Here is a 14561-nt window from a genome sequence, read left to right on the forward strand (position 1 = left end):
GGCAGTGCCCCACTGCCCACACGTTGTCTTCTACCCAGAATGCAAAGTCTTCTAACTCCACCGACTCATCCGCTCTGAAGAGAAATCCTCTTGTCGTTTGGGCAGGCCAAAGGGTGGTGTAGATGTCCCTGCATGGGCCGGGGCTCTTCACTGGCCTGTTAGGGCCCCTTTTCAACCTCAGAGCAGTTAGGGGCTTCGAACCTCTTCCAACTTTTCCACACTTCCCTGCCTCTCACTGGGAATCTAAATGACAATTTAGTTTTACTGAAATCTTATTAAAGTTTCTAAAGCAAAGAAAATGTATCTTGCATGCCATCTTTAACCAGAGCTGTCTTGATATCTTTTCCAACCAATTCATTACGAGATTATAAGTCTTTTTATAGACCCATAAATGGGTGGCTTACTAGAATAAGGAATGACTTAGCATTTCAACTACTGAAAATATACCAGAGTTTTAAAAACTCATGCTTTGGAAACTCAAAGTCATAGTTTGTGGAAAAGAAGATTTCCTTAACTTTACCTTATTTTAAAACAATAATATGGATTTTTTCGATGACATTTACTTTGTTAATTTTCATATCTCTACCATAAAAGCTGCCTTTGTAAGGAAAGAATTCCTTTGTTTCCCCATAGGGCTGCCACATGGTGACGGAGGAGTTACACTCCATAGCCTTTGAGACCCAGATATGCCTCTATGGCCTCACCATTGACTTGGAGGTAAGCGTCTCAAGAAACATCTCCTCACTAGTAAGTTCCACAGCAACAAGTCAGCATTTATAGTGGAAGCTCAATTGTGCTAGACTGTTGTACATTCTCCACATATTATTTAGAAAAACACTGTGTCAAATATCCACTAAAGAGTTAAGATGCCATTCTGGCTAAAAAAAAATGATTTTAAAAAAGTCATGACTAGTCAATATATGTGGAATAATTTGTTATCCACATTTTTATTATTTTCTGAATTATGAATATTCAATAGAAAGCATACAGAGAAATAACCATACAGAGAAATAACAATATGACTGTGTCATATTGTGATATATTTTCAAAAATGTGAGCTATATATTGAAATCTCTTGGAAAGTTCTCTGCTGTGGTGAGCAGAGGAAAGTGATGGAGATGGTGGTATGCTGTTTTATGATCATCTAGCAGTCGCCGTTGAACTCTAAGAATAAAGAAGCCTTTGGAGGGTTAAACTGAACGCATTAATTATGAGCTCTTTAAAGTCAGGGCACCATGAGTTGTATGTCCACCATTGCCTGTACACAATTCCTAGCACATGCTAGAGCCCCCATATATGTTGGATAGACAAGCCAGTGTAGCCATTAGCTCTCTATCTCGGGTAGCTTGAGTGTGTTGTTTTAGATTCTGCCTTTTCCTCTTCGTCTGAAGCATTCAAATGTGTGTAAAATCCTCCACCTCTTTCCCCTAAGCCTCTACAAGCTGCCTAGTTCCTCAGCTCCTGGGTATTTCTAGCCACAGGAATTTTGTGTCTATTAGGAAGGGACGGCTGTTCCGTGATTAGCCTCCCAGGCTAGTCTGTGAAAGCCTGTCTACTTGGTACCACAGAAAACCGGATTGACAGGCTGGAGAGATGGCTCAGAGGTTAAGAGCACTGACTGGTCTTCCAGAGGTCCTGAGTTCTATTCCCAGTAACCACCATCCTCACGACCATCTATAATGTGTTCCGGTGCCCTCTTCTGGCCTGCAGTGCAGGCATACATGCATACAGAATGCTGTATACATAATAAATAAACAAATATAAATAAATAAACAAAAAAGAAAGAAAAAAGAAAACCGTGTTGACGATAGTACTAGCTGTTCTTTAGAAGCAGGCGGGGCAGCTCCAACTCCCATGGTGCACCTCTCTAGCTTTAAGCAAAACTCCTACTTCCAGTATGGACTTTGATTTGGCACCAGGTCATAATCAGATCATAGTGGCTCATTCCCAAAGTAACTTTCAGATCAAATTCTTTAGCACAGCTTAAAAGGATGGTGATAACTAAATCTTCACCCAAAACACTTGGGTTGTGTTTGGGGCGTCGTGTGGCATAAGGAAGTACCGTCATTTCTCAATGTCAGGGAGGATAGTGAGGAAACTGCCTGCTTGCTAGTGTCGGGCGCTCAGAAAGGGTTCCTGTTCCTTTTCTTCCTGCACTCCAGCTTGTGTGTGCTCAGAAGTTCTTCATGCGGCACCCGGGTACCAGGATCGGAAGACGGGGGCTGTTAACTTGAAATGGCCTTCTAGAAGAGAAGGCCAAGAGTAGCAGCAATGCAAGTTTGGACTACCTGTAATAATTTTTCTTTTTTCCTAATTAGACCAGCTCATTACCTGTGGTGATGATTTCTAATGTCAGCCAGCTGCCCAATGCCTGGGCAGCTATCATTTGGTACAACGTGTCGACCAACGACTGCCAGGTAAGGTTCCTATCCCTGTCTCTCCGCTTCTCATCCTGTATAACTTTTCCTCTCAACTGTGTGTAAGCCCTTTTAGGCCATGCTTAAGGTGTCCTGCTCGAGCTGAGCAGGGTAGCACACATCTAGAATCCAAGCCCTTGAAGGACTCACTCAGGCAGGAAGACTGTGATCTGAGGCCAATCCGAGTCAAACCCGGGCTACATAGCAAGATCCTTCCTCCGAATGAATGATACTAACGAAGGGGAGGAGGTCATGTGTTCTTACAGATTGGTACTCCGAGAGTTCTGACCATTTCTGAACTCTGACCAGTCCCAAGACTGGATTCGAAGGCTGTCCTGGTTCTACCGGGAAACATCTGGCTCCAGAATTGTCTAGCTGCTGTCAGAAGTTGCTATCTGACTACCTTAACCTCTGGGCACCTTTCCTCGGTCTCTTCTAGAAAGGCACAGAATTAGTTTCCAAATAAGTAGCCAAGATATCCGTCAATCTTGCCTGAGCTCTGACAGAACAAATGTTGTTAGGTATAGATTTGAATCTTGCTAGGTTTAGGCTGGACTTTAGTGCCATCTGGTGGTTCTTTGAGGCACTTGCCCAAAATGGCCTTCAGTCACGGTGCCAGTATAGATGGTTTTTAATGAAAACCAGGGAATGGAAAAAAAAAAATTACTTCACACTCCCTCTTGCTCTGTTCTTAAGACAGAGAAAACAAAACTCCAGACTGTGTGTTGTGTTGCCAAGTGTTTAGTTCCAGAAGAAGCAGTTCAAATAAATCCTTCCTCCTTTATTCAAACCCGTTTCTGCTAGAAGACTTCTTTCCCCTAGGTGACTGTGTAAGAAATGATGACTAAATAGGAAAGCTTTCAGTGCCTTTTCCCTTTAATGCAACATTCCTAAAAGGGAACCATGCAGAAAACGACTCAGTCCTATTCACCCTCATCCCCGGATGCCCAGGCGTCTGAGACAGAGCAATGGCTTAGCCCCATCACCCTCATCCCCACCCTCATCCCCACCCTCATCCCCGGATGCCTGGGCATCTGAGACAGAGCAATGGCTTAGCCCCATCACCCTCATCCCCACCCTCATCCCCGGATACCTGGGCACCTGAGACAGAGCAATGGCTAAGTCCCATCACCCTCATCCCCAGCTGCCCAGGCATCTGAGACAGATCAGTGACTTAACCCCGTCACCCTCATCCCCAGATTCCCAGGCATCTGAAGCAAACCATCTGCAAAGAAGGAGCTGCCGAGGACTAAGATCCCTCTTGGGTCTCTGGTCTTTAAGGCCAAGAATAGCCGTTGGCACTGTCTGACTCTTCCCTTTAAGAGCTATGTGTCTGCTCATCTCTTCCAACTACGGGGCATGGGAGGAAAGTGGGGTGCCTCCGTCCTCCAGCTTCAGGGCAGCACCACACTTTGTCTTTAGCAATGTCAGCTAGGAAGCCACAGAGGCCGCCATATACACCCTTTCCAGAACAACTGGGCTCCAGTGTGATGATCTGGACACCGAGGTCACAGCCTCCTCATGAAGCCAAACCGAGCAGCTAAGGCTGACTTATTAACTCAGTCTCCCTTCAGGCTCCGAGATCTATGCCTTCATTAGCCTGTCCTCCCTGGCCATCCTCCAATGCGCTTCTCAAAGAGAGAATAGTGTCCCCAGAAATCCTTCCACTTTGCTCCTCTTCTTCCCGTCTTGTGATCTTTGCTGGATGCAGTGCCCTCTTTCATGATGAGCTAATTGAACATGTCTACAGGGAATAGCATTTCAGGGAAGGCTATCTGTATGGTTACTGCCCGGCAACAACTACCTGTATAAGCTGATTGCTGGTTGAGCTGGTCGTTCAGAGAAGGTTGGGAGATGGCAAGTGATTCCATCAGCAAAGATGGATTCCTAAGTTGTATTATCTTAAGGAGCACAGGCACGTAAAAGCTTACTCTTAATCTGTGTTGTTGACTTTGCTTGACCCCCGACTTTAAATCAGGGCAGCCAAATACTCAATGGTGGTGTTCCTCCATGCAATTAACGGATATTGTCACCGTGACTCCTATTTCAGAACTTGGTTTTCTTCAATAATCCTCCGTCTGTCACTCTGAGTCAACTCCTGGAAGTGATGAGCTGGCAATTTTCATCCTATGTTGGCCGCGGCCTTAATTCAGACCAGCTCAACATGCTGGCGGAGAAGCTCACAGGTGAGGGTAGACGGGCACGGAGGGTTTGCAACCAGTCACCCTACTACTGCTGAGAGTTCTGGTGATTGTCATGCTTTATTGAATGCCTACTGGATATCGTCAGGGACAGGCCCAAGTGTTTTTTCTCCTTTTAATCCCCGCAGTGTTCCTCGGGGCTAACGGTATTTATTGTACTGGTTTGAGGAGGCTGGGGCTCAGAGGTCGCAGCCTCACTCCGCAGCTAGGAGGCAGCAGCGCCCCGCTGTGAGCCTGATCAGAGCTCCTCTGCAGCCAGTCCCTTCCATTCACCCTCTGGTTCTCAGGAGTCCTTAGGTCACTTCCTCTGTATAGGCTGTGAAGCATTCATGTTGCCATTAACTAACTAGAACTGGCTGGGCCAAGTACGGGAAATGGAACAGAAACTCAAAGACACCAAGAATGACCGAATTCCTCACATTATGGAAGCTTCTGTGTCTAGACTGTACATATTTCATCAGCAGCCCTTCCTGTACTAACTGCAGTCAGAGCTTTACCCAGATTTCTTATGGACACCTAAATTTTGATAAGCAAGAGCCCTCAGCACCAGGGAGAGAGCTCACATTGAGTTTGGATGTGTTTGCAGTTAAACTAGTACCAAGGTTTGATCTGCACAGAATCCGGGGCAGCAGAATGGCTCGGGGGATGCTGGCTTGCTTGCCACACGCACCCATTGGCTCATCAGTCAGCATTCAGATACATCTGGTCTTTTGGACAGTTTAAACACTTACCAAATACAATTTTTTTTTATCTTGAATTCATAAACAGTAGTGGCAGATATTGGCAAATTTTTGTTAATGAGTAGCTAATGCCTTTAAGTATATTGGTATGTTACTAGCAATAGTATAGATTAGCATGGATTGCAACTGTACTCTTAGGCTCTTCAGCAAATTATCCACAGAAATGGAGTTTTCTTAGAATTCAGATAGTATTAATAGTATTCTAGATCGAAATAGTTGTTGGCTGCTTGTTACCTATGATTTCCAAGCCCATTGTTTTCACTTTAGTGGGCAAGTCACCACCCTTAGGCTGCTTCTAATGTCCCCAGTCAATGTCACGTTGTCCCCACAGCCCCTGTGCTCCACTGTCCTTCCTCCCTAGGGTGGCTTCCCTGGGGTCGCCCTCTGCCAGCCTATCCCCCCCATTCCTGGAGCATCCTAAAGCTGTTGCTGGCTCTTCCCAAACAAAGCTGTTTATTAGATACCGAACCTCTCAGGCACCGGGATTGCTTACGATGGAGGAGGGCGAGAAACTAGACCAGGCACAGAACAAAAAAGTCCCACTCTTGTTAAATTTTTCTGTTTATCTTTTTCCTTTCATTTTAGTCCAGTCTAACTACAGCGACGGTCACCTCAGCTGGGCCAAGTTCTGCAAGGTACAAACCCGGGTGGGGGGTGTCGCTTAGGAAGCTCTTTGTCTTGGCGCGGCTTGCTGCGGCTCCGTGCCATTGCCGGTCCTTTGGAGGAGTTCCCGGATGAGGGTGACCCTAACAGAAGGTCCTGTTCTGCTCAAAAGTTAGGGTGGGTTCTACTTTCTGCGGCTCTATGACATTGCCGGTGCTTTGGAGGAGTTCCCGGATGAGGGTGACCCTAACAGAATGTCCTGTCTTGCTCAAAAGTTAGGGTGGGTTCTACTTTCTGTGGCTCTGTGACATTGCCGATGCTTTGGAGGAGTTCCCGGATGAGGGTGACCCTAACAGAAGGTCCTGTTCTGCTCAAAAGTTAGGGTGGGTTCTATCGGGGTGTGGCCTTAGTCACGGGACTTGTCCATATGTGCGCCTTCCTCCTGGTAGGAACATTTGCCTGGCAAAACGTTTACCTTCTGGACCTGGTTGGAAGCAATATTGGACCTGATTAAAAAGCACATTCTCCCCCTGTGGATTGATGGGTGAGTTCACAGGCTCTGTTTTTCTTATGAGTACTTTTTTCTGCTTTAATTATCTTGTTCGCATGCTGGGCAGTGGTGGCGCACACCTTTAATCCCAGCACTCGGGAGGCAGAGGCAGGCGGATCTCTGTGAGTTCGAGGCCAGCCTGGTCTACAAGAGCTAGTTCCAGGACAGGCTCTAAAGCTACAGCGAAAACCTGTCTCAGAAAAATAATTAATTAATTTTTTTCCGTTTCTTCTTTAAAGTGTGTTTAGGGGGAAAACACAATTGTGGTTTCTTCAGAGAGTGACCTATAATAATACATTGTGCATCTATACTACATGCATGTATTGTGTAATATGCATGTGTTGTGTAATGCTATCAGAGTTGGGTACAGTTGCTTGTGTTAGGCCTATTCTTGATGAATGAAATCAGTGGAGATGTAACGACAATCAGATGAGACCATGCCTTGCCCCTTGCTCTAATTTTAGGTACATCATGGGCTTTGTAAGCAAAGAGAAGGAACGGCTTCTGCTCAAGGATAAAATGCCCGGGACATTCTTGTTAAGATTCAGTGAGAGCCATCTTGGAGGGATCACCTTCACCTGGGTGGACCACTCTGAAAACGGTATGTCGTGGTACTCCCTCACTGGCTTGAATAGGAAATGGTCCGCTTGTCCTGTAGCCAGGTACCTGTGAATTCTGAAAGCCCATGTTGCATGCTTTATCGTGTGTACCGTCTGTACTAATGGCACTCCAGAAGGCCATACCTTTTAGCTATGGAGATAATGCGGGCCGAGGAATGACCACGGAGACCCTGAATATCCCGGTTTCTGTGCTTTCAGGAGAAGTGAGGTTCCACTCTGTGGAACCCTACAACAAAGGGCGACTGTCAGCTCTGCCGTTTGCTGACATTCTGCGAGACTACAAGGTCATCATGGCTGAAAACATCCCCGAGAACCCTCTCAAGTACCTCTACCCTGACATTCCCAAAGACAAAGCCTTCGGCAAACACTACAGCTCCCAGCCTTGCGAAGGTCTGTGTTTACTTTTCTCATGAGATTTTGGGAAATGATGTCATAACAGAAAAACATGAAGGAAGTTCCTCTTTTTTTATTACTTTGATGTTGTAATGTCCCAGGTCCAATGGGGGTAATGAATTGCCTTGTCAGTGGTTAGTAAAGTAACCTTCAGGGCTACAACAGACTTCACCATGGCCAAACCAGCTCTTTGTAGAGCCTGGAGTTCATCCCCCTTAAAACAGGAGTGAAGCACTGGTCATAAAAACTCAGAGAGAGAAATTGGAGTTCAACCTGAACATCCAAAAAGCAAAACAGCCAGCCACTGGCTCTTACCTTGACCACAGTCCTAAATGGCGATCCTGCCTCCAGGAATCTCAGAATGAGACTGACTGAGAGCTATCTCCTCCCGTTTTATATTCCTCTCTTTAATGCACCACTGGGATTAAAGGCACGCATTACCTGGTTTCTATGGCAAACCAGTATGACCACTGGCATTAAAGATGTGTGTTATTGCGATCTGGTCTGTAAGACTGGCCAGTGTGGCTGTTTTGCTCTCTGAACTTCAGGGAAGCTTTAATTATTAAAATAAAAAATGTAATGCCACTACTTGGGAGTGCTGATGGCTGCATGCCTGTGGCTCAGGGAAGGGAGCAGATGGCTGCAAAGCTTTCGGGAAAATGCAGCAGTCCGTAGTCCTGCATTTTGCAAAGAAACTTTGAGAGCGAAGAGTTAAGTTTTTCATTCTACCGTGATCTCTCTCTCTCTCTCTCTGTCTCTCTCTGTGTCTCTGTGTGTGTGTGTGTGTGTGAGCTCTGAATCATATACCCCATCTGGCCTCACTGTCATCCTTACTCGGAGTGTTTATTCTTTATGGAAGAAGAGACATGGGGCTCCCTTCTTCACTCTCCTGCCTCACCAGACTCTCCTATGTGTCCTAAAGCTCTAGAAGAGTAACTATCCCAATAGACATTCAACGATATTGAATACATAAAGGAAAATCATAAAATTAGCTGTCTGGGGTAAGGGGCTCCCCGTTCTCTCTCATGAATGTACAGTTGGCCTCTCTATTCATAGTTTCCACATCTTGTTCAGCCCACCAGACATCAAAAAGAGGTTTTTGAGATTGCAACGGCATTGAAGATGTACACCTTTTCTTGTCTTTCTTCTATAAGCAGTATAGGCTGACAGCTCTTACCAGGTTTTTTTTTTTTTTTTTTTTTCGAGACAGGGTTTCTCTGTGGTTTTGGTTCCTGTCCTGGAACTAGCTCTTGTAGACCAGGCTGGTCTCGAACTCACAGAGATCCACCTGCCTCTGCCTCCCGAGTGCTGGGATTAAAGGCGTGCGCCACCGACAGCTCTTAAAACAGCATCTACGTTGAAGCAGTATTGTAGGCAACCTGGAATGGATGTTAAAGCTTACAGAAAGGTGTGCTTAGATACAAAACAAATGCAGCGCGATTGTACACACAGGATTGAAGCACAGTAGACGGAGTGACTGTCAGGGTTCCTAGAGCCCAGTCCCCTACAGGTACCAAGGGATAACAGCATGTAATCTCTGAGGCTCCTCAGCTGTAGTGAATAGCAGAATAATTAAAGCTGGGAGACCTTACTGGCATTCGATTGGCATGGTGCACCTGGGAAGACCAAGGTTTGCCAGTTACCGGTACTATGTGGTTATCACGGCGTAATGTTATTTCTAGGCAAGCTTCAAAACCTCTGGGTAGTAATAAGTTTATGACCAGTGTTTGAATGAAAGGAATTCTGTTCCTACGTGTGTCCGCCAAAGACTAAGGTTTGTTGGGCTTACAGTTTGGAAGATGCCAGTCTCTGGACATTAATTCACCTTTCAGTAGGCCTGCCAGGAGACCTCATGATGGGAGTGTGTGACCAAGATGCAGAGAAGAAAGAGGTTGGCGTCTCAATATTCCTAATGAATGAAGGAAATCTAATAAGTTTCCTTCGTCAGGCCCCACATTTTGACTATCCCCAGCTGCCCCATAGACAGACAACCACACTACGGCACTATAAATTTCCTCATGTACAAATGAATTGGATATTACTGCCACACTTAAAGGGCAGACGATCAAGCCATCTCAACTATCTTCCGCGCATTTTAGACATTTTCTCAGATGTTCGATTTCCAACTTTTATCAATAATGTTAACATTTCTTCCCAACATTGTGCCTTTTTCTTTTTCAGTTTCGAGACCAACAGAACGGGGAGACAAAGGTTATGTCCCTTCGGTTTTTATCCCCATTTCAACAATGTGAGTAACGTTAGTCACGTGTAAAATATTTATTGTTGAATTGATATTTTTTTCAAAAGGCTTTTCCTAAAAGATTTAAGGGCAGATCGGAGTACATATAACTGAAGATAAAGCATTTTTAATGCCCAATAAAGTATTTTATGTCTCATTTCTTTGGACACATAAAGCGAGTCTTCAGGGCACACTCTCCCGTCTATTAAGGCCGGAATTACAAAGCGGTGTTTTTATACGCCGTGTATTGCATAGCAGATTGAATTCTCTGATAGGAAATGATGAAGCAGGCAAGCTCATTGTCACAAAGAGATGAAGCGTTAGATGAGCCCCGGACACAGCAGGTTACCATGAGCTATTATGTTATAATCCTTGTAATATTCTCCTGTTATCTCTTTAAGCCGAAGTGATTCCACGGAGCCGCAGTCTCCTTCAGACCTTCTCCCCATGTCCCCGAGTGTATACGCTGTGCTGAGAGAAAACCTGAGCCCCGCCACAATTGAAACTGCAGTACGTCCTTCCGTCTCTCAATGGTCTGGGGTGTTGGCAATGAAACAAAGGTGCCAAGTGAATCACGGGGGTTGCGGCACTGCCTGGGCTAGGAGAAAGCACGGTTACTAGCACAAATTCAAGACGGTGCTGCTTAGATGCCATGCACGTTGCTAAATACTGAAGCTTGCGAGAACTGCCTTCCGGTGTTTGCCACAAAACCAGAGGGCCAAATATGCCTACGCTTCTCTCCCCGGTGCAGCCAAGGTCTATAAGTCTCCTTTGGCAGTTACCTTAAGAAATTCAGGAACCACAAGTTCCAGTTTCTCTTGGTTGTTGCCCAGCCTCTCTCTGTGGCCCTAGAACACGAAGAACAATCGAAGCATAAGTATTTTTTTAATAATTTATTTAACTTTATTTTATGTGCATTGGTGTGAAGATGTTAGGTCCCCTGAAACTGGAGTAACAAACAGTTGTGAGCTGCCATGTGGGTGCTGGGAATTGAACCCAGGGCTTCTTGAGCAGCCAATGCTCTTAACCACTGAGCCATCTCTCCAGCTCAAGCATAAGTATTTTTTTTTTTTTAAGAACTGTGTCCCCATCTATAACATTGCTTGGGATGTTTTCTATTTGTTCCCATCCCCCAATGCTGTCAAAGGGTTCGCCACTCCCAATTTACCAAATATGAATACATCACAGTGAAACCTTGCAGGGATCTGGATGCCTGGGAAGCTGCTACCTGGCTAGAAGTCAAACGGTATTCAATTCTTTAAGAATTCCAAAGATGGACAGTCCTTGCTTGCCCTGCATGGCTTAGCCCAATGTTGGATGTCCTGAATATACCAAGTTATTTAGATCCAACTGAACTTTTGCTACATTCTGTGCCTATTTTTAGGTTTTAATTATTTAGATAATAATTAATACTACTATGTTTAGTGTGATGAATGGATTGGGGGTTTTTAATTATCGTGTGTGTTTCTGTGTTGAACTCGGGCTTTCTGGGCGAGTGCTTTCACCCGATGAGCCTGCCCCGTGAGTAGACTTCTTAACACAGTTTTTAATCTACTCGAATTATTCTGACTGATCAGACCCAATTACTCTAATGAATTCTTAGTTAACTGGTAGAAAGATTACAGATTGTTTAGTAGACAAAAGAGTATTTGCTCCCTCAAAACTGATTTGCAAAATTGCTTCCTTAACAATCATTTTCCATTTTCAATTTTAGATGAAGTCTCCGTATTCTGCTGAATGACAGCATAAAGTTACTCTTCACAGAAGAGAGCAGTTGACAACGGGGATTGTTCTTGGCCAAAGACCACAGTTTATTTCTTCAGCTTTGTAAATACTGGTTTCTAGAAAATGGTAGAAGTCTGAAGCTTTCCTCTCATCCCAACTGGGAGCGCAGTGACTAGAATGCAAAAAAAAAAAAAACCCAAAAAACAAACAAAAAACCCCAAAGCTTCAGATAAACATGCAAGAAGACAGCTTTAAGAAACCAGTGTTGGCAACAATATAACAGAAGACCCCCTTGCATGCATTTGTTTCTGATTTTATTTCTCAGGTTTTATTTATGATTTGGCCCTGGAAGCCATGTTAACATTTCGGGTGGGTCGAGAATACAGTATCATGTCTGAATTAGTCAAAACCACAGGAAGGGTTAGCGGAAAACCAGATAAGGATCATTAAAGTAGATCCCAGACGTGGGGAATGATGGGGCGTGAACTGCATGACTCACAGGGGTGAATCATGAAGCCTTCAGATTGCCAGTCCAGCTCCGGCATATCTGTGACACTCACGGCTACTAGTGCCCCTACTGGGGATGGGGGTCTCTCAGTGGGAAGAAGAATCCAGAGTCATCTCTGTAGGGTGGGCAAATGCACTAACATTAAAGGCCCTGCAAGCGGACAGATGGGTGAAAAGTCTTAGGAAATGAAGACTGGGAAGCAAATAGCAGCCTGGACCTCGGATTCCTGACGTCACCTGCAGGTTGCACAGTTTGCATCTCTAGAACACGTTGGACTGAAGGGGTTCAGCAATCCCTCCTGATTCCACGAGTCTCTGGTCCTGGTAACTTAATGTGAGACTACAGAAGAGCAAGGCGTTTGAGTCTCACTGGTGGAGAGGAGGGAGGTGCTTTACTGGCTGGCACTGTGGGTACAGAAGTTGCAGGTGTACTTTGGGCACCAGTTCAGCCTAACTGTGGTTTGTGATGTCATTGCTTCTCTCTCTCTCTCTCTCTCTCTCTCTCTCTCTCTCTCTCACACACACACACACACACACACACATACACATTTACAGCCAATTACCCTTGTCTTTGCTACTTGCTCACATGCCCCACTAAGCCTTAGGCTCTTTCTGTGGAGCAGCCCTAGTCCCAAGCCTGTCTCAACCCCTTTGTCCCTCTTGGTAGTCTTGAGTGTGTGACTGATAAGGGCCACGTCACCTTCAGGACATGCTCAGTTCCTGCTGCCCTCTGGAAGTCAGCTTCCTGAAGTCACCTGAAACTGACCCGTCGAATTGACGGAAATACTATAAATTTGGGCAGTACAGTGATCTGTTTTCTGGTTTCCTACCAGGAAATGTTGCCTTGAACTAACTAAGATGTCAGAATGGGTTTTAGAAGCTCCTCATTCCCTGGAATTTATCAGAAGTACCACAAACTCTTACCTACCTAGCAGACACTGTGAAAAGATTTTCAGAATAAAGCTTGGTTGACAGAACGCCAAGGTTCCTATGCGTTCATAGCTGTCACGTGTTATCTGTGCTACCAGAGTTGCCTTGTGAGTTCAATAAGTGGTTATTTTTGTTTACATCCAGAAAAATTAAAATGAGTTCTCTTTTTAAGCTTATTTTATATGATTTTTTAGCCGTGTGTAGCGCAGGTATGTGCACCTAAGTCCCTTCAGAATCTACGGGAATTGGATCTCCCTGAAGCTGCAGTTACAGGCAGTTTTAAGCCCCTGGGGGTGGGTCCTTTGTGACCACTAGCCCCCAGAACCAAGTCCTTAACCCCAGGGTTGCAAGATTTTCCCTCAAGGTATCTTCTTTTTGCATAACAGGATTTGGCCAGAAGCATCCTGGAGATACCTGTTTAGTACAGTTTAAACTGGGCCACATAAGCCGGAAATGCAATGGGATGGAATTTAGAGCATATTCCCGCCAAACTCTACCACCATAGGGTTTTCCTTTGAACTGTGGTTTAATTTAAGCTGGTATAGAAGTATTGGGATTGTCGGGCTCCAACAACAAGAACTTATTTCTCACCATCCTGAAAGTTGAAAGTGCAAGACCAGAAGCCGCAGGGGCAGGGTCCCCTTCTTCCAGGCCTGGTGTCACCCTAGTTCTCAGAGTGTACTGGGAGCTCAGGTGAGGGTGACAGGCCCATTCCCAAGAGCTTCTCTTCATGAGAGCCACAGGTTAGAGCCTCCGGGGCCAAATCCGAACAGAAGAACGGAGGAAGTATTGGCTGGCTCTCACTTTCGGTCCATCGTGGTGGAGGACACCTTGGAGGAGCAGCGCCAAGGGGACACAAGGGCCAAGCTATTCTCACTGTGGCAGACAGACAGAAGGAAAAGCAAGCCAGAACTAAAAGTAGATTCAACCTTCAAAGGCGGATAACCTACTTCCTGCAGCCAGGCCCCGCCTCTCAAAAGATCCAAAACCTTCAAAACAGTGCCCAGGACTGATCATTCAAAGTACAAATCAGGGGGGCATGTTTCCTACTTAAACCTCAATTTCAGCGCGTGAACTTGGGAGGCACAAATCTTCTGTCCGTAACAAGCTGGTGGCAAATCAGATGCTTTTAATAAAATAAGATCTAGATTCGATTTCTAAATATTTCCTTTCTCCTGTCACTGGTCCCAGACCAATCACAGATACACATTTTCCAAATCATTTTTAATATTATCACTTCAACCAGGGAGATAGTTCAGTCACTAAACTGTTTTTCTCGCTAGTACAAGGACCTGAGTTTAAGGTTGAAAACCCACGTTACACACATACACACACACACACACACACATCCATCTGTAACCCCACAGCTGGCAAGGTGGTATCTATCCCTGAGACTCACTGGTCAGACAGCCTCACCTAGTAGGCTAATTCCAGGCCAGCGAGAGACCGTACCTCAGGGGAAAGAGAAAGGTAGGTCGAACCTGAGGAATGACACTCGACATTGTCTTCTGGCCTCTACATATGTGCAACTAAGGGATTTTTCCTGACCTCACATGGTTCAGGAACCCCATGCATTCCCTTCAGTAGTGGCGACAGAGTTTTGGATCAAGCATAGGACTTTTCTGTACTACTGAGT

General features: G+C 45.3%; 1 protein-coding gene across 2 annotated transcripts in view; it reads left to right on the forward strand.

Moving 5' to 3' along the window:
- Stat4 (signal transducer and activator of transcription 4) overlaps nt 1-12973 on the forward strand; it is an 85846-nt gene extending 72873 nt beyond the window's left edge. For both annotated transcript variants that reach the window (XM_057758434.1, XM_057758435.1), the window contains 10 exons: nt 634-717; nt 2319-2417; nt 4468-4603; nt 5944-5993; nt 6411-6505; nt 6976-7112; nt 7330-7521; nt 9706-9772; nt 10165-10273; nt 11478-12973. In XM_057758434.1, coding sequence (XP_057614417.1) covers nt 634-717; nt 2319-2417; nt 4468-4603; nt 5944-5993; nt 6411-6505; nt 6976-7112; nt 7330-7521; nt 9706-9772; nt 10165-10273; nt 11478-11504 — 996 coding nt within the window. In that variant the 3' untranslated portion in view covers nt 11505-12973. The remainder of the gene's footprint in view (nt 1-633; nt 718-2318; nt 2418-4467; nt 4604-5943; nt 5994-6410; nt 6506-6975; nt 7113-7329; nt 7522-9705; nt 9773-10164; nt 10274-11477) is intronic.
- The last annotated feature ends 1588 nt before the right edge of the window (nt 12974-14561 follow it).

This window comes from Chionomys nivalis, chromosome 26 (genome assembly GCF_950005125.1).
Source record: "Chionomys nivalis chromosome 26, mChiNiv1.1, whole genome shotgun sequence".
Lineage (NCBI taxonomy): Eukaryota > Metazoa > Chordata > Mammalia > Rodentia > Cricetidae > Chionomys > Chionomys nivalis.